The sequence below is a fragment of the Manis javanica genome, chromosome 1 (assembly GCF_040802235.1).
Source record: "Manis javanica isolate MJ-LG chromosome 1, MJ_LKY, whole genome shotgun sequence".
Taxonomy (NCBI): domain Eukaryota; kingdom Metazoa; phylum Chordata; class Mammalia; order Pholidota; family Manidae; genus Manis; species Manis javanica.
Window position 1 is genome coordinate 93,562,772 of NC_133156.1, and position 20,989 is coordinate 93,583,760.

Below are 20,989 nucleotides of genomic sequence, written 5' to 3' on the forward strand. Positions count from 1 at the left end.
AATAATGTGTTCAAAAGCCAAGGATACCAAGGATTGCTTCTCTCCATCAGAAATTGGAAGAGACAAGGAAGGCTTCTCCCTCAGAACTTCCAGAAGGAGCAGACCCCTTTGTTTTGGACTTCTGGTCTCCAGAACTGAGATAATAAACATTTGTTGTGTGGAGCCACACAATTTGTGGAAATTTGTTACAGTTGCTACAAGAAACTAATACATTTCCCTAGCAGCACTAAATCATATTTTAATGTAATTTTTTACGTATCTGTCATTCTACTAGACTCTTAGCCACTTGAAGTAGAGACAGTGTCTTTTCACCTGTGTTTTTTCAGATCAGTACCTGAATAGGTATTTGTTTGACTGAACTAATAAATAAATTGAACTATCTCAGTGGCAAGAATTCCAAATACTAACAAAGGCCAACTTACCTCTTGACCACCCACCAGGGAGTTAGGCCTTGAGCTCTGCTCCACTCCTCTTACCCTCCACAGATTTCAATCAGCATTTTAGTTTCTCACTTAAATATGAACAGAGTCAACATCAACAAGTAGTTGTGGAAAACCCCAGTATAAAAGAGACATTAAACTAATTTAAACAGATGGGAGGAACCCAGAAGAAACAGTAACAATGCAAGAATTGGGAAATATCTAAAAGTTAAAGGAAAAAAAAATATAGAAATGAAGGAATGGAGAACAACACAAAGCTCTTAGAAGTTAAGAGTATAATATTTTTTAAAAAGATAGGTATCTATAGCAGGGTTAGAAAATTAAAGCTTTACAAGTTTTCTATATAGAACAAAAAAAGAAAACAATGAAATAAGGAGAGAAAAAAGGGCATCTCACTGTGAAATTTCAGAACAGGGATAAAGAGAAGATCCTAAGAGCTTCCAGAGAGGAAAAAACAGGTTACACACAAAGGAACTGAAAGCTGAGTATTTCTTACCTATTAATAAATAAATATATTTTTTCATACTTAATTTAGTAATGAAATATAATGCTACTAAGAAATCAACACTAACACAATGGATTCTATGAAGAAATTTTGTGTGAATTTAGTGTGAGTACTGTTTCCTTTCCAGTTTCTGCCAGATTTTGCTATTAAATGCTGTAGAAATCTATGATGGTAATAACATTGTGGAATTTTTTAGTTTTGCCCAAAAATATTTCTCATATGCCTACCTCCTTTGCTCCAAACACACCAGGAACAAGGTGAGAGAATTGATATCATAAGCAGTAATAGTTATTGGGAGAGATTTTTAAATTCAAAATTGGCAGTCCCACTATTTTAGATATTTTGTAATTTTAAAATATATTCTCTATATTTATATATAACATGAATTGTGTATTATATACATACATATAAAATATGACTTTATTCTTCAAGTAAAGAATTTTTTAGTGCAAATTGCTAAAAAGCAGTATGCTTTTGTCTGGATGTCAGTGGAGTGTAGATGTGAGGCTGACAGTCGACCCTGTGATCCATATAACCAAAGAAAAAGTAATCTTTTAACCTTTTCATCTCTTGCCCTGAAATTTTGTTATTATAATGGTTGCTGCCATTTAAGAAACAGAGCAAGGTAAGGATCCCATAGTTTAAGGTGGTGGTCCTTAAATCTTAGTTTGCATCAGAGTCATCTGGAAAGCTTGTTAAAACACAGCTTGCTTGGTTCTTTCCTCAGAAAGTCTGATTCAGTAGGTGTATTAGTTATCTATTCTATAACAAATTACTAGAAACTTAAGAGTTTAATACAATGCACATTTATTATCTCATAATTTCTGTAAGTCAGGAATTGGGCATGACTTAGCCACGTCTTCTGCACAGGATCTTTTCACAGGCTACAGTCAAGGTGTTGGCTAGGATTGGGGTCTCATCTGAAGGCTCAACTAGGGAAGGATCAACTTTTAAGCTCATGTGGTTGTTGGCAGAATACAGTTCCTTGAGGGTGGTTGTAGCCAACCTTTGGTCATCCTCTGTCTAGTCCTCCATTAGCTCTATCAGTCCTCCATTAGCTCTAACACTTGCTCCATGCTTCATCAAAACATGCAAGGTGAAGATGGTAGAGTAATGTCTTGCCAATGAGTTTCAGCCCTGGGTGAGTTCACTCTTGATTCGGTGAGACTGAAAAATGACAATGGAATGTTCTTGGGGTGAAAGGGTTTATACCCAACTTTATTCCCACGGTGGCAGATTGAGCACAAGAATCCCATCCACTCAGTGTGAGCCTGCAGGCAATAAGCCAGTCTCTGCCACGGGGCCTCTTTGCCCCCATAGCTTTCTCAGTCTCTGTCCTTGGCGCTGCCTCCACTGCAGCCTCTAGTCTCCTGCAGCCTTGCAGCCCAGTGCACTAGGCAGAACTCTTTTATATAGAGTCAGTAGTAATGTATTGCCCACAAATGTGTAGTAAGCAAGCCAACCAGGGTCAGTTGAGAATCCTGGCCATAAGAATTTTCATTTTCTCTACAAGTGAGTATGCTAGCAAGGCAGAAAATGTTACAGTCTGTTGGAACCTAATCAAGGAAATGAATACCTTCAGTATTGAGGTATGCTATTGATTAGAAGCAAATTATTTGAGAGGGAGGCTTATACAGGGCCATAAATACTAGGAGGTGAGGATCATTAGGTGACATATTAAAGTCTGCCCTCCAGAATAGGCTTGGGGTAGGTTGGAGAACTTGCATTTTTAACAAGTTTCCTCGTAATAATGATACTGTTAATCTGGGACTATACTTTGAGAACTCTAGGTTTAAAGAATACTCTTTTGTTTCATCACCTTCATCCTCTACCTCATATGAAGCTTCTCTGATGCAGTTTCTACAGAGAATAAACCTCCATGTTCCTGGCTTGGGGATGGGGACCTTGGGTAAGAGGTATGATTGCCAGGCAATTTGGACCTGGGAAAGAGGACTTAAGAGTCCCAACTTTTCTATATATATGCTTCTGGCTAATCTCCCCTTTTTAGCCTTATTCCACACGCTTGCCTTTCATGGCACCTGATGCCCCCAAATGCTCAGTACCTGGGTTCAGATGGGCTTTCTTCCTCTGTGATTCCTTTTGCAGGCATTTGAGTAAGATCATTCCCATTCTGCCAAGTCATTTAACTCCTCTCCATCAGTGACTTTCCAATTCCCCCAGATTTTTTGAAGTTTTTACCTCTATTATTTCCTCTTCTTTTTTTTATATGGTATTAAAAATATCTTTCACTGTCTATCACCTTCGTGTGGTTTGGGGAGAAGATGGGGGAAAAAACATGGTCAGTTCAGTTTTTAGCTCCAACTTAAGTCTCTTGGAGGTACAAGGAAAAATTTTTCTTAAATCTTTGGATAATGATATCAGACTGCATTTTTTATGAATGCTAATAAGCCATAGTTTGGTTCTTGTCATCTTTTGTAATCAGAAACATAGGAGGAGGATTTTTATAAAATCACAATTTGTTTTAAGAAAAATTGTATCCATTGTTGAAGGACTACTGGGAGTGAAATGAGTGTAGAACTGAAGCAAGTTTAAATGTTTTAATCAAACTTATGATAGAACAACTATTAAATGATTTCAAAATAATATGCTTTGATGCTCCATAAATTTTCAGAAGTTATATTTTAAAATGGTTACAGCAAAGATAATATTAATTGATGTGTGTTTCTGTGTAGTATACCATACTTAGGATATTTTGAGGAAATTGCTGTGTATTTTCTAAGCTTCTTTATAATAATTAGCACTTGGCAGAAAAGAAGGCTCAGTTTTGCTTGCAAATTTACAGAAATGAAAACAGCTGGGATCAATAAGCGGAGCACCAGAGGGGAAAGCCAGCTTCATTTGGCTGCCAGAAAAGGAAATTTGTCTTTGGTGAAAGCTCTAATAGAATCTGGAGCAAATGTGAATCTAAAAGATAATGCAGGTTTGAATTCTTTTAATTTTAATTGTCTTTATAATTTGAACTCACTGAAATACACATTTCATCTACCTTCCCCTAATTTAGATCCTGGCTAATTTTGAATAGGCTTTTTTATATTGTTATTTAGTTGAATAGTTAGATTTATCTTGGTTCCCACCAATTTTTAACAACCTTCTCCTTCGATACAGTTTTTAATATACATTTGGGAGAATTCAGAGGGAACATACAGAATTAGAAGTTAAGGGGAGCTTTATTTAGACCTTTTTCTTGGCGATCTTAAAACCATTCTCTGGAATTTTGGAGAGAATGCCAAATGTTTCCCATTTCCTGTCCCTTCTTTCCTTTCCCCTCTCTTTCTACTGTTCATTTTTTGTCCCTTATTTTATTTAAACCTCCATTTTAAAATTGATCTTCTAACATCTTGCTCAAGCATAAAAGAATCTCGTGTGAGGAATTCCAGAATGAAAAACTCAAAACTTGATTTTAAGAATCAAATGTCATTTTAAAGAGAAATGTAACAATGTGAAGGCACAAAAAAGAATATCAGACATGATCTTACTCTATTTTAATATCTACGTTGAAACAAACTGATATAAACAGTATTTACTCTGGTCCATTATATTTTGTTCTGTGAGTCTTTTGTTTGGGACTTATGTCAACAAATATTTTGGTAAGATTGTTTTCAGAAATGAAACCTATGCATTTTAAGGCCATAGTTTTCAATACTACCTCATGTACAATACTTGTAAATACACTTGAATCAATATGGATGTTAATTTCAGTAGTGCAAGTAAGCTTAATGATGAAGATACTCATCAATGTTGATTTGTAAGCAGCAGCTTATTTTGCTTTTTCCTTTTTTTAGGCTGGACCCCACTTCATGAGGCATCCAGTGAGGGATCTAATGATATAATTGTAGAGTTGTTAAAAGCTGGTGCTAATGTTGATTGTGAAAATCTACATGGAATTCTGCCCATACATGATGCTGTTGCCAGCAATCATTTAAAGGTACAATACACATCAGATTACATTCCTTTTTTTAAAGTCTTTTTTATTTTGGTATCATTAATCCACAATCACATGAGCAACATTATGGTTACTAGACTCCCGCCATTATCAAGTCCCCACCATACCCCATTACAGTCACTGTTCATTGGCGTAGTAAGATGCTATAGAATTACTACCTATCTTCTCTGTGTTGTACAGCCTTATCCATGCCACCACACACACACACAAACACATTATGTCTGCTAATCGTAAAGCCTCTTTTTCCCCCTTATCCCTCCCTTGCCATTCATCCTCCCCAGTCCCTTTTCCTTTGGTAACTGTTAGTCCATTCTTGGGATCTGTGAGTCTGCTGCTGTTTTGTTTCTTCAGTTTCTCATTTGTTTTTATACTCCACATATGAGTGAAATCATTTGATATTTGTCTTTTTCCACCTCCCTTATTTCACTGAGCGTAATCCCCTCTAGCTCCATCCATGTTGTTGCAAATGATAGGATTTGTTTTCTTCTTATGGCTGAAAAATATTCCATTGTGTATATGTACCACATCTTCTTTATCCATTCATCTACTGATGGACACTTAGGTTGCTACCATTTCTTGGCTATTGTAAATAGTGCTGCAATAAACATAGGGGTGCATATATCTTTTTGAAACTGGGCTCCTGCATTCTTAGGGAAAATTCCTAGAAGTGAAATTCCTGGGTCAAATGGTATTTCTATTTTCACTTTTTTGAGGAACCTCCATACTGCTTCCACAATGGTTGAACTACTTTGCATTCCCACAAGCAGTGGAGGAGGATTCCTCTTTCTTCACGTCCTCAGCAGCATTTGTTGTTGTTGTTTGTCTTTTGGATGGTGGCCATCCTTACTGGTGAGGTGATATCTCATGGTGGTTTTAATTTGCATTTCTCTGATGATTAGTGATGTGGAGCATCTTTTAATGTGTCTGTTGGTCATCTGAATTTCTTCTTTGGAGAAGTGTCTGTTCATATCTGCTGCCCATTTTTTAATTGGATTATTTTTTGATTGTTGAGGTGCATGAGGGTTTTATATATTTGGATGTCAACTCTTTATGGGATATGTCATTGATGAATATATTCTCCCATACTGTAGGATGCCTTTTTTGTTCTATTGATGGTGTCATTTGCTGTACAGAAGCTTTTCAGCTTGATATAGTTCCATTGTTCATTTTTGCTTTTGTTTCCCTTCCTGGAGAGATATGTTCATGAAGAAGTTGCTCATGATTATGTCCAGGAGATTTTTTGCCTATGTTTTTTCTAGGAGTTTTATGGTTTTTATGGTTTCATGACTTACATTCAGGTCGTTGATGCATTAATGAATTTACTTTTGAGTATGGGGTTAGACAGTGATCCAGTTTCATTCTCTTACATGTAGCTGTCCAGTTTTGCCAACACCAACTGTTGAAGAGACTGTCATTTCCCCCATTGTATGTCCATGGCTCCTTTATTGTGCATTAATTGACCATATATGTTTGGGTTAATGTCTGGAGTCTCTATTCTGTTCCACTGCTCTGTGGGTCTATTCTTGTGCCAGTACCAAATTGTCTTGATTACTGTGGCTTTGTAGTAGAGCTTGAAGGTGGGAAGCGAGATACCCTCCACTTTATTCTTCCTTCTCAGGATTGCTTTGGGTATTCGGGTCTTTGGTGGTTCCATATGAATTTTTGAACTATTTGTTCCAGTTCATTGAAGAATGCTGTTGGTAATCTAATAGAGATTGTATTGAATCTGTACATTGCTTTGGGCAGGATGGCCATTGTCACAATATTAATTCTTCCTAGCCAAGAGCATGGGATGAGTTTCCTCTTTAATTTCTCTTAAGAGTATCTTGTAGATTTCAGGGTATAGGTCTTTCACTTCCTTGGTTAGGTTTATTCCTAGGTATTTTATTCTTTTTGATGCAATTGTGAATGGAATTGTTTTCCTGATTTCTCTTTCTGTTAGTTCATTGTTAGTGTATAGGAAAGCCAAAGACTTCTGTGTATTAATTTTGTATCCTGCAACTTTGCTAAATTCAGATATTATTTCTAGTAGTTTTGGAGTGGAGTCTTTAGGGTTTTTTATGTACAATATCATGTCATCTGCAAATAGCAACAGTTTGACTTCTTCTTTACCAATCTGGATTCCTTGTATTTCTTTGTTTTGTCTAATTGCCGTGGCTAGAACCCCCAGTACTATGTTGAACAACAGTGAGGAGAGTGGGCATCCCTGTCTTGTTCCCGATCTTAGAGGAAAAGCTTTCAGTTTCTCAATGTTAAGTATGATGTTGGCTGTAGGTTTATCATATATGGCCTTTATTTTGTTGAGGTACTTACCCTCTATACCCATTTTGTTGAGAGTTTTTATCATGAATGGATGTTGAATTTTGTCAAATGCTTTTTCAGCATCTATGGAGATGATCATGTGGTTTTTGTCCTTCTTTTTATTGATGTGGTGGATGATGTTGATGGATTTTCGAATGTTGTACCATCCTTGCATCCCTGAGATGAATCCCACTTGGTCATGGTGTATGATCCTCTTGATGTATTTTTGAATTCAGTTTGCTAATATTTTGTTGAGTATTTTTGCATCTATGTTCATCAGGGATATTGGTCTGTAATTTTCTTTTTTGGTGGGGCCTTTGCCTGGTTTTGGTATTAGGGTGATGCTGTCTTCATAGAATGAATTTGGGAGTACTCCCTCCTCTTCTATGTTTTAGAAAACTTTAAGGAGAATGAGTATTAGGTCTTTTCTGTATGTCTGATGAAATTCCTTGGCCCAGGGGTTTTGTTCTTGGGTAGTTTTTTGATTACCGCTTCAATTTCATTGCTGGTAATTGGTCTGTTTAGATTATCTGTTTCTTCCTGGGTCAGTCTTGGAAAGTTGTATTTTTCTAGGAAGTTGTCCATTTCTTCTAGGTTTTCCAGCTTGTTAGCATGTAGGTTTTCATAATATTCTCTAATAATTCTTTGTATTTCCGTGGGTTCTGTCGTGATTCTTCCTTTCTCATTTCTGATTCTGTTGATGTGTGTTGATTCTTTTTATCTCTTAATAAGTCTGGCTAGGGGCTTATGTATTTTGTTTATTTTCTCAAAGAACCAGCTCTTGGTTTCATTGATTTTTTTGTATTGCTTTATTCTTCTCAGTTTTATTTATTTCTACTCTGATCTTTATTATGTCCCTCCTTCTGCTGACTTTAGGCCTCATTTGTTCCTCTTTTTCCAATTTTGATAATTGTGACTTTAGACTATTCATTTGGGATTGTTCTTCCTTCTTTAAATAGGCCTGGATTGCTATATCCTTTCCTCTTAGAACTGCTTTTGCTGCATTACACAGAAGTTGGAGCTTTGTGTTGTTGTTGTCATTTGTCTCCATATATTGGTTGATCTCTATTTTAATTTGGTCATTGATTGATTGATTATTTAGGAGCATGTTGTTAAGCCTCCATGTGTTTGTGAGCCTTTTTGCTTTCTTTGTACAATTTATTTCTAGTTTTGTCCCTTTATGGTCCTAGAAGTCGGTTGGTAGAATTTTAATCTTTTTGAATTTACTGAGACTCTTTCTGTGGCCTAGTATGTGGTGTGTTCTGGAAAGTGTTTCATGTGCACTTGAGAAGAATATGTGTCCTGCTGCTTTTGGGTGTAGAGTTCTATAGATGTCTGTGAGGTCCATCTGTTCAAGTGTGTTGTTCAGTGCCTCTGTATCCTTACTTATTTTCTGTCTGGTGGATCTGTCCTTTGGAGTGAGTGGTGTGTCTCCTAAAATGAATGCATTGCATTCTATTTCCTCCTTTAATTCTTTTAGTATTTGTTTCACATATGTTGGTGCTCCTGTATTGGATGCATATATATTTATAATGGTTATATTGTCTTGTTGGACTGACCTCTTTATCATCATGTAATGTCCTTCTTTATCTCTTGTTACTTTCTTTGTTTTGAAGTCTATTTTGTCTGATACTAGTACTGCAACACCTGCTTTTTTCTCCCTATTGTTTGCATGAAATATCTTTTTCCATCTCTTGACTTTTAGTCTGTGTATGTGTTTGGGTTTGAGGTGGGTCTCTTGTAAGCAGCATATAGATGGGTCTTGCTTTTTTATCCATTCTATTACTCTGTGTCTTTTGATTGGTGCATTCAGTTCATTTACATTTAGGGTGATTATTGAAAGATATGTACTTATTGCCATTGCAGGCTTTAGATTCGTGGTTACCAAAGGTTCAAGGTTAGCTTCCTTACTATCTAACTGTCTAACTTAAGTCACTTATTCAGCTATTATAAGCACAGTCTGATGATTCTCTATTTCTCTCCCTTCTTATTCTTCCTCCTTCATTCTTTGTATGTTAGGTGTTTTATTCTGTGCTCTTTTATGTTTCCTTTGACTGCTTTTGTGAGTAGTTTATTTTATTTTTTGCCTTTAGTTAGTATTTGGTTGGTCTGCTTTCTTTGCTATAATTTTATTTTCTCTGGTGACATCTATTTAGCCTTAGGAGTGCTCCCATCTAGAGCAGTCCCTCTAAAATACCCTATAGAGGTGGTTTGTGGGAGGCAAATTCTCTTAACTTTTGCTTATCTGAGAATTGTTTAATCCCTCCTTCATATTTAAATGATAATCGTGCTGGATACAGTATCCTTGGTTCAAGGTCCTTCTGTTTCATTGCATTAAATATATCGTGCCATTCTCTTCTGGCCTGTAAGGTTTGTGTTGAGAAGTCTGATGATAGCCTGATGGGTTTTCCTTTGTAGGTGACCTTTTTTGTCTCTCTAGGTGCCTTTAATACTCTGTCCTTGTCCTTGATGTTTGCCATTTTATTATTATGTGTCTTGGTGTTGTCTTCCTTGGGTTTCTTCTGTTGGGAGTTCTGTTGGCTTCTGTGGTCTGAGAGACTATGTCCTCCCCCAGTTTGGGGAAGTTTTCAGCAATTACTTCTTCAAGTACACTTTCTATCCCTTTTTCTCTCTCTTCTTCTGGTACCCCTATAATGCAGATATTGTTCTGTTTGGATTGGTCACACAATTCTCTTAATATTGTTTCATTCCTGGAGATCTTTTTATCTCTCTCTGCCTCAGCTTCTCTGTGTTCCTGTTCTCTGATTTCCAGTCCTTTAACAGCCTCTTGCACCTCATCCAGTCTGCTCTTAAGTCCTTCCAGAGATTGTTTTATTTCTGTATTCTCCCTCCCAACTTTATCCGTTAACTCTTGCCTATTTCTCTGCAGCTCCATCAGCATGGTTATGACCTTTATTTTGAATTCTTTTTCAGGAAGATTGGTTAAATCTATCTCCCCAAGCTCCTTCTCAGGGGTGTTCTGGGTTATTCTTGTCTGGATCAAATTCTGCCTTTTCATGGCAATAGAGGTAGTCATAGGCAGTTGGCGTGTGTGTCAGCTGGGAGAACATAGTCCCTTCTCGCTTGCTCCTCACCTTCCTCTCCTGTGAGAACAGTGACCCCTAGCGGCTTGTGCTAGGCAGCTGGGCACTGACGGTGCCTCTGAATCTGGCCTGGGCAGCTGCGGTGGAGGCTCTGGGTGTTTGCTCTGGGCACCGTGGCTCTCAGGCTGCTCTCCTGCTATGACGGGGCCGTGCTGGAGGGGAAATGGACGGGAGGTTGTTTATCCCCATGAGGGGCCTCAGAGCTGTGCTGCCTCCCAGAGGGTTAGGGTGCCCAAAGTTCCCTGGGATTCCCAGCTTCTGGGCTGAGTGTGCCGGGACGCTTCTGTCCAGCTATGAGGCCCCTGTCACTTTAAGACTTTCAAAAAGTACTCGCTTTTCTTTTGTCCCAGGGGCACCGGCTGCAGGGACCCGCTCACAGATTTTACTGTTCTGTTTCCCTAATATCCAGCACACCATGCAATGTGTATCTGTGCTTCTGGTGCAGATGGCCAGGGCTGGGTATTTAGCAGTGCTGGGCTCCCTCTCCCTGCCCACTCCAACTCCTTTCCTTACGCTGGTGAGCTGGGGTGGGGTACACTCTCGGGTCCCACCATGCCACGGCTTGTATCTTACCCCCTTCATGAGGTGCTGAGTTCTCGCAGATGTAGATGTAGCCTTGCTGTTGTACTGTATCTTCTGGTCTGTCTTTTAGGAATAGTTGTCTTTGTTGTATTTTCAAAAATACATATGGTTTTGGAAGGAGATTTCCACTGCCTTACTCACACCACCATCTTGGCTCCGACATAGAGCCTTTTATCTACATAAAAATTTGTATTCAAATATTCACAGTAGCTTTTATTCATAGCAGCTAAAAACTAGAAAACATATGTCTGTCAACTGGAAAATAAATTGTTAAAAGGAACAGATTTTTTTTTTCCTTAGAGACATGTTTATTACACATGTTCTTATACACTTCTCTACATGTATTACAGAATAGGTATAACTTTTATTCATTGGTACACCCTATTCTGTTTTTCTTAAGAATTATTAGCATTTTATTTGAGCCCAGGTTTAGGTCAGCTGCCCGGGCAACAGTCCTTCCAAAGAAGAAAAGTACTCTGGAGAAGGGAACTTTCTTACAAGGTTACATACACTTTTTTTTTAAGTTTTTATTTTTTTTAATTGGTATACAATCTTATATTAGTTTTGAGCATACAACACAGTGGTTCAACAGTTGCCCATATTATTAAATCACCACCCTCACTACTACAGCTACTATCTGTTATCATAGGAAGATGTTACAGAATCATTGACTATATTTTCTATGCTGTACTACTATGTCCATGACCAACTTATATTATGATTGAGAATTTTTGTCCCCTTTATCCCCCCTCAACCTTCCCACCCACCCACCCAAATGCCTCCCCATTGGCAACCACCAATCCCTTCTCATTGTCTATGAATGAGTCTGCTGCTGTTTTGTTTACTCTGTTTTGCTTTGTATTTATATTCCACAAATAAGTGAAATCACAAGGTATTTGTCTTTCTCCACCTGGCTTATTTCAGTGAGCATAATACTGTCTAGATCTGTCCATGTTGCAAATGGCAGGATTTGTGTATATGTACCACATCTTCTTTATCCATTCATTTATTGGTGGACACTTACGCTGTTTCCATATCTTGGCTGTTGTAAATAATGCAGCAGTAAACATCAGGCTGCATATATCTTTTTGGATCAGGGATTTTGTTTTCTTTGAGTAAATTCCTAGAAGTGGAATTACTGGGTCAAATGGTATTTTTATTTTTAGTTGTTTAAGAAACCTTCATACTGCTTTCCACAGTGGCTGCACCAACTGACATTTCCACCAACAGTGCAGGAGGGTTACCATTTCTCTACATCCTTGCCAACATTTGTTTCTTGTCTTTGGGATAGGGGCCATTCTGGCTGATATGAGGTTATATCTCATTGTAGTTTTGATTTGCATTTCAATACACACTGTTCTTACACTAGTTAGCAAGTACAATATGGATGAATCTCAAAAGCATCATGCTAATTCAAAACCAGACACAGAGGACTATATGATTCCATTCATATGAAATTCTATAGAAGGCAGAATTTATAGTGAGTGATTGAAGCAGATCACTGAATTCAAAGGGCCAAAGGTAATGGAAAGACATTGAATACAGAGACATAGTGGATTTTTTTGTGATGATGGAATGTTTCTAAATCATGATGGTAGTAGTTATTACTTCAGTAAAGCTGATTTTTTTTTAACAGGCAAGTGGCCTATTTCTTGGTCACCTGATTTTTGCCAAGCACTTTGTTCCTCAGGTCCATCTCATCATATTCCCCTGTACTCTTTCCTTGCATTATAATTGAGAATTTTTGTGCCTTTCCCATTAAAGCCTTATAGGCTTTAGCCTTTCCTATTTAATGCTTTGTGGCCCCTGTTGCTATTTTCTTAGGCATTTTCCATGAACGAATATTGTTGAAAAACATTTGTTCATTGGAATCATTTCCTTGGAGCTGAGTTTGATATGTCTTGCAAACTAATACATTAAATGAATCCATGTTAATATATTAGAGGACAAGGCCTGAAAAAGAACTCATCTTAACACACAGGCAGAATAGTCATTATTAATATGACATAAGTTTTTTAGAATCTAGAAACGTTTCCTTTTCCAAAAAGAGCTTTCTCTCTCCCCAATATAGTATTGGAAAGATGGTCTAAGGAATTTGTATTTTTAAATAATTCCACAGGTAGCTTTGCTGATCATGCAGGTTTAGAAACTACTGGATTGAGGGGCACTGCTCACCCAATTTTAAAGAAACAAAACAAAACACCTTTAATCAAACTTTGCTAAATTTTCATCCAACATCTTTTCAGAAGACTTTACTCATATTCCATTATTTACTGTCTCTTGTTACCTCAATTGGTCTTTTCACCCATCTAAAGAAAAGAGAGGTTTAGGGCCGTAGTTTCATTAAGAGCCCATGGATTATGTGCCAGATATTTTGTAAGAGCTCACATTTAGTACACATAGGTAATAAAAATGAGGTTCAGATGGTAAGTAACTTGCTCAAGAACGTAGCTGGTAAGTAGCAGAAATGAGTTTTGTATCCTTTAAAACAAATGTGTTTTTCTTTATGCTGTGCTAACTTTAGGGTAATGGAACAAATAAGGAGCTACTGTTATAATTTCTGCTGGCCTATTTCCTTCTAAATTTCTCTCCTTCTCCTAGACATAAGCCGAAAAAGAAAAGCTACTAGCAATAGCATATTTTTATTTTAATAAAATCCTGACCATCTATCCACTCATCAAAAGGTTTTTCAGTGGTTTGAGTTGCTTGCCTCATTCAGAGAGAGTCACTATTTTTCACTAAATTTATGACAAGTTAATTAATAAACCATCTTTAACTTTGATCAATTACAAACCTCTAATACACAGCTTTGAGTTACTGAGAGAAACCTTATAGTAGAAACTTTCCCCTCCTCCCCCCACCACCAAAATGTCACAATCTCTTTGACCTCTTTTCTTCTTCCATAAAGTGATGGGGATAGAGTAGATTATTTCTCAGTTTCTTTTTATCTGTAACATTCTGTGAATATAAGTCAGTTACTTTGGACACATAACATATTTGCATAGACAGTATTATAATGGATATTGGGTTCCCAGCCTTCCTCATAAAAGCTCCTAAACAAGTAACACCTGAAATATAGTCCAAATAGATCTTTATTCAACTATGTCTAATGGCAATTTACAATACAATTTATAATATAGTCCTGAAGTAATTCTTGTTCCCTTCAGCCCATCCTCCAGCAGGTTGGAGGAGAACAAAGGGCCCTATTAAAGAGAATAATTCCTTCTGCACGTCAGTCTACCTGTATCTGCCTCTTAACTGCAATGAAGGCAGCATATCTGGTACTTTCATGTCATTATGTTTTGTTCTCCTGTGAGGACAGATCAGGCCAAATCAGTGGATCAATTTATAGTTGTCATATCAAATTTAATCATTTTCTTGGCCAGGGTTTGAAACTTTTTTTGATAACTTTTAATACTTGGTAGTGGTGTCTTATAAAGAAAGCAAGTTACTGGTCTTAGGTATCTATAGAGATAACTTTGGAAAAATGCCTTCTAGGCAGCTGAGATTCTACTACAACATGGAGCAAACCCTAATCAAAAGGATCAAAGGAAGAAGACTGCTTTGGATGAAGCAGGTGATGAAAAATGAAAGAGCTGCTAAAATGATATGGTGCTGTTGAGACTAATGATAGAGATGAGAGTAAATTTATAGTCACTGGTATGTGTGTCAGGATTGCTTGCTGTTTCATACAGGTGTATACCTCTGCATAGAAAAATAAAATCTTCAGATTTGTAGTATAAATTGTTTCATAACTGGGGATTGATGTTTTATATGTTTATTAACCTCTTGAATTATTTATTTTTAGAAATTAACATGTCCAAATTTGGTTTAATTTATAGATCATATGATTCTGTTGGATTGGAGTTACATGTTGAAATGAAGCCCATCTTATTCATTAAACAAATATTAATCTCCTTAACATAGGTCCAGGATAGATTACTGAAACTATGCAGATTGGTTTACCTGTTTTGGGCTGAAAAAGGTTGACATTATACTAAAGTCTTTGCAACTAAGATTCCATCACTACAACGTTTGTAATGATCCGTATAAAAGTTGGAGTGATGCCAACTTTTAAAGACCCTAATACTCTAGTGCTAGAATATGAATTTGTTAAGCAAATTATTGTACTTTTATACATATCTGTGTATATAAATATAATGAAAGGGATATTTCAAAGGAATGTACAGCTATGCAAAATTGTATCAACCAGTTTTTAGTGATAGTTTACATTTAAATAACATAAGAAACTACCCATAAGAAATGAGCATTTAGTGAATAATTTAGAAAACATACTTTTGTTGAGCACCTACCAAGTAAACCAGGCACTTGCCCAAGAGGAGCTTCCAGTCTTACAGGGAGAGCAACCAGAAAACAGGCAGTTAAACACAATTTAGTAGGACAATTCCCTCCTTCCTTTTCTGTTCAGTTTGAGCCTTACGTCATAGAAGAAGAATCCCAGGAACATACCTGCCCTTTCTCTCCATGAGGGAGAATATTGGTTAAGAGAATCCCTGTCACATACTTTTCCCCAGCTTACCACTGCCCTTACCAACTGTTGATTTTCAAGGGAGAAATCATTACTGATATGATTGATCAGAGCCAAGGATAATCATTATGCCATATTTTGCTAGTGAGCTATATCACATGAGGTCAAGGTGAAGACAAGTTTCCTATTTTCATTGCTACCATATAGAAGGTCCAATGGATCAGGGCCTGCCTTAGAGCCCCAACCATGTCTCTCTTCTTTTCCATGGCCATATTTGGAGTTACTGGGTGCTCTATTACAAAGTGCTTTATCCATTCCTACTTGTCTGTTGTTTCTTATATATATGTTTCCTTGGTCAGGTACCCAGGAAGGAGTGGTATAAGGTACAATAGTTATGGAGAAAGGGTATCCAGAATGGGAGAAGGGTCAGAGAGACCTCACAGAGACAATGAGTCATAGTCATAGTGTTAAGAGCATGAACTTTGGAGTCAGGTCTTGTTTCAGTAGTAGCTCTGTGACATTAGGCAGCTTCCTGAATCCCTCTATACTTCACTTTCCTCTTCTATAAAATGGGTATAATAAACTACCTACCTCACAGACTCAAATAAAGATTAAATAAGATAGTTCAGGGAAAGAGTTTGATATCTAGCATATGATAAGTATTCAGTACATGTTAGCTGTAATTAGTCCATAAATGATGACAATAATGAATGATAAGGTGCTGACCAGCATTAAGGTATTATAATAGGTCTAGATTTAATTTATCTTTCCCATTCCTGTAACCAATACAGTTAATAACATGAAGCTAAAGTTTTGCACATTCTTACTGTATTTTCTAATTTTATTTTTTAAAGTAAAAATTCCTGCTGTCCAACCAAAAAAACGTAAGGAGTGTTCTTGTGATGACTGCAGAACTGTTGATCCACCTTCTCTTTTACACCAAGGAAAAATAAGAGAAAGCCTTCCTGTGGTGAGTGAAGTTGAAATTCTTTCTTTCTTCAGCCTAGAAAATGCCATTCTTTGGGCCAGCCAACTGTTGGCTATGAGCAGCACTCTTTACATTTTTTGGGGATGTACTGGTTGAAAATGGTTTTTGTCACAAAAAGATAATACAGCTCAATTGTCTGCATTGAATACAGAAGTAGATTAGCTACTATCCTTTACACCTAGGTTGGGTTCTTTGGCCACTTTTGTCTCATAGACACTGCCACAGTTATAGTGTGTTTTCACTCACCTGCCCCCCAAAAGTGTCTAGATATATACTAGGTAGAAAAGACCCTGGAACCCAGGCAAAGAAGAGGAAAGCAACCCAGTCTAGCCAGGCCGGGTCTCACATGGTTTACAATGTTTGCTATATGTGAAACCCCTTATGTAAGGCTATGTTTTTGCAAAAATAATGCAGTAGTTGCTTAATAAGATCTATCAATTGATAAATGGATATTCATAATTTGGTAAAAGCACAAAGCTTGCTAGGTACTAACTTAAGCAAAGTAGATCCTCAATGAAATACTATTCATGAATAAGATCATGTATGTTGATTAGACTTCTCTTACATACTTAGTAGAGGGGGGAAATGTCATTCATTAAATCTAAACTATGATTCATCAACTAATTTTTACTTTGAATATTTTAAATGTTAATCCAACTAAGTTGCTTGCCTCAGCAATTTTAAAATATTTTATTTTGTTTCCTGGTATCTGTTGTAATGGATGAAAAGTCTGCTGTCAATATAGTTTTCATTCCCTTGTAGATAATCTGTCTTTTGATCTTGCAGCTTTTGAGATTTTCCTCTGTCCTTTATGTTCTACAGTTGGTCTAAAATGTAGATGTGTTTTTTAAAATTATACTCAGGACTAGACATACTCATTTAACCTGAAGACACATTTCTTATTTGTATTCTGGAAACCCTCAGCTCTTGTATCTTTGAAAATTACTTCTCCTCCATTCTCAGATTCTCCTTTTTTGGAACTCCTATTTAGATGCCTGTTAGGTAAATTTCCATCTCTCTTAATATCTTTCTCATACTTTCCATCTCTTTAACTCTCCACACACTAGGTGCTACCCTTTGATCTCTCTTCCAATTCATTATTTCTTTCCTCAAATATTTCTAATCTATTTAACTTACACACCGAGTCTTTAATTTCAATGACTTTTTTTTATTTCTAAAATGTCTGTCTCCTTTTCAAATTTGTCTTTTAAAAAATAAAACAAAACAAAAAGACACTTCTGTTCTTGCCTTGTAATATTGGTAGTATTTAAAATAACTTTCCAAACATTTTAAAAGAAATTTTAAAGTTTCTTCCTCTTTCTCATGATAACATGATTACATAAATTTAGTTCTTATAATGTATGGCATGCACTTGGGTCTCTAATTTTCTACCCAAGGCCTTGGTTGGGTGACAAGTTTTTCTAATCCTTATTTAACCTAAAGGAACTCACTTCAGGTCACTAGCATTATGTAGGGACCCCATTCTAATATCTCTCTTCATGTGGGCCTGAGACCTTATATCCTGTTCCTTTATGGGCGTTAAAAACCAAGCCCCTAATACCTATGTTTATTCCAAGTCCCTCACTACTAGTTTCATTTCTGGCACCAGAGAATTTCCCACTTTTTCCATTCTTAGCTCTGTGTGTGTGTGTGTTTGAAGATTATTGTACTCTTTGTCCAGTGTTTCCATGGGTTTGGAGTAGGCAGACTTTCTTCTGTATCAGCTCAGCCTACCATATTGACCATAAACATCTTTAAGATATATTTTCATGTAAAGATTAGAACATTATGGAAAAACCACCTATTGTTATTAACTTTGTGGAGATTTGCTTCAGGAATAATGTATATCATTTTAGATGCCAAACCGTAGAGAAAATGTCATGGAGATAGAGAAGTCTAAAGACAACCAATTTTTTTTAAAAAGGGAAAAAAGAAAAACTCAAAAGAAATAAAAGGACTTCAAAGTCATTAAGGGTTTGTCTTTTGTAGAAGTAAAATTATTTTTGAGTGTTGGGAATTTCAAGCCAAATTAGGGATGGGGGTGATTCTGTGGCCAGATACAAAGAAAATGAGATGATTTTAGTTTGTTGTTATCTTGTAAGGCCTTTGGATTGCAGAATGTAGGCAGCTTCCTCCTCTATCCTTGTACAGAAGTAAGACTAACACTAATAATAAGTAACCGGCATTTACTGAGTACTTATTATATGGCAAGCTCTCCTCTCAAGGCATTATATTAACTAATTTAGTCCTCGTAATAACCCTTCTAGGTAGGTTCTGTTATTATCATTACCTTCCTCATTACAGATGAGGAAACTAAAGTAAGAGAGTTTAAAATAACTTAATCCAAAATTACATTTGTATTAAGTAGCAATGCCAGAATCAGATACCAAGCAATATGGCTTCAGAGCCACTGTGCTATTGTACTATATTGTGCAAAATGGTAAAAGAGATTTCAGAGGAAAAGATGATTCTGCTATGGTAAAAATAGCAGATTTGGAATAAAATCATAGTAAAGCTTTACACTGTCCAAAACTGCTTATAGGTAGATCCTAGGTTAGGATTTTTTTTTTTCAAGATAAACAAGCAGTAATGAAGGACAAAGAAGGGGGTCTCAGAGGGAAGGATATACTGGACCCTCCATGGTGGAAGGTGGAGCTGGTGTGTAGGAAAAGGTTATGGCCCATTGTGGCCTGGACTAAGTGCATCCATAAAATGAGGCAAAACAGTAAGGAAAGTGAGCACCAAGAGATGTTTTCTTTATCCTAGGCTGCAGGTAGAGGTTTGGCCTGGGCACAAATTCAGACCTTTGTAACCATAGGCACAGTTTGTAACCATAGCCATTTAATGTAAAGAGACAAACCTCATTTTGTTTGTTTTGCATATTTATATTTTATAGTTTTGCCTTGATGCATTGCATAAATGACAGCAGTGATATTTCCCACATAATGAGATAGTTTTATTATGTGCATTTTCATATCACTTGTGGGCACCAAAGTAAAATTTCAGAGCAGTGTACTTCAGAAGACTTGAGGACCTACATGTTTCTAAAGTAAATATATATTGAGACTGTATTAAGGGATAGATAATATGAGTCAATTCATTAGTTACCATTTATTGGGCAAGAACGATATATTCAACAGTGTGGAAACCATACACGAATAAAAAAAACAGGCTCCTGCCTACAAGATCTCATTGTCTTGAAAAAATACAACGTATAAGACATTGTACAGATTATATAGCACTAAATTTTTAAGTTATTCTGAGAAAGGCAAAATCAATTTGGATTAGATTAGTCAGAGGTTTGTGTATGAATAAGATGGATTTTATAACAATAAGCACTATTTGTTGTGCTCTCACTAGCCTAAGCATTTTACCTGTGTTACCCAATTCAGGCAAGCAGAGAATATAATTTGCTGGAGTCACCCACCTAGGAAGAGATGGAGCCAGAATTCACATCAAGGTGCTCTGGTTCCAGAGTCCACTCCACAATTCCACCTTTTATGAGAAAGAGAAGGATCTGGGCAAAGTAAATTGAAGGCATTCCAGACAGGACAGTCAGTACAGACAAGAACATAAAAATGTGGTCTGAATTTGCCTTTGTGAGTTTTTGAGAGAATAGTGTTTTGTACTTCTGAGAGTTTGTGTGAGATTTTAATAGCATGCAATGGTAGTCATAAAGACTTAAAGTGAACTTGTTGCATATATGTGGTCTCTAAATATTATGTGCTGAGTTTTTTTCTCTTATACCTATAATTATAACAAGTTGGTGAGAAATTATGATTCTATATATGGTTGCTACTCTTATTTTCTATTTTCCAAGAGTAGATCTGCTACATAGTCAAGATATTCAAGTTTACTTTTGTCCCAAGTATGCAACACTTACACAGTTAAGGTTAAACAAAGCATGAAAATTGTGAACATAAAGGGAAAGCATTTTTTAGCAGCACTTCCTTTAGCATTTTAACTGTGCATTTGTCAATTGCATATCAGAAACATCTATTCTCTTATAATGAAGTTTTTAATATTTTCATCTTATAGCATCAGACTGTCAGTGCTGTTCTACAAGCTATAGAAGAAGAACAAGAAAATTTGTTACAGTTTGAAATAAGAACCCCTGAAAATGCAGGTAAATATGGATTCATCCTCAAGTTTGATTATTTCAGACACCCAAGGTCATTGCTACCTCATCTTCTTAAGGTACATGTTTATTTTGAAGTTCACTGGCTGAAAAAGTGGACTTTTTTTATGTGGGAGTGAAGTGCCAGGAATGAGCATTAGAAATCTGGGGTGCAAACCAGTAGTTTCTGTGATTGTTGATAAAAATGTTTCTAGACTGAAGGTATAGCATGAGTAATTTGAGAGACACTCAGATCCATGATCAGAGATAAGCCACAATTGGTGATATGTTTAGATACAGCAAAGCATAAGATAGTGACTAAGAGGTAAGATTATATTCCTCTTTAGCTTTTAGTTCACCCAGCTATGGTAACCCTTAAAAACAGATCAGAAAAGGAATGTGCAGTGGTGACACAAGCAAAGCAAATCTTCACACCTTTCAGATGGGCAGACATACCAAGTGAATGTCTTACTGTACAGATGTCTTCCACCCAGTGAAT

General features: G+C 36.6%; 1 protein-coding gene across 1 annotated transcript in view; it reads left to right on the plus strand.

The window, feature by feature from the left end:
• ANKRD31 (ankyrin repeat domain 31) overlaps positions 1 to 20,989 on the plus strand; it is a 173,190-nt gene that overhangs the window by 104,077 nt on the left and 48,124 nt on the right. The window contains exons 16-20 of the mRNA XM_037000313.2: positions 3,749 to 3,886; positions 4,749 to 4,891; positions 14,395 to 14,473; positions 16,240 to 16,355; positions 20,412 to 20,499. Coding sequence (XP_036856208.2) covers positions 3,749 to 3,886; positions 4,749 to 4,891; positions 14,395 to 14,473; positions 16,240 to 16,355; positions 20,412 to 20,499 — 564 coding nt within the window. The remainder of the gene's footprint in view (positions 1 to 3,748; positions 3,887 to 4,748; positions 4,892 to 14,394; positions 14,474 to 16,239; positions 16,356 to 20,411; positions 20,500 to 20,989) is intronic.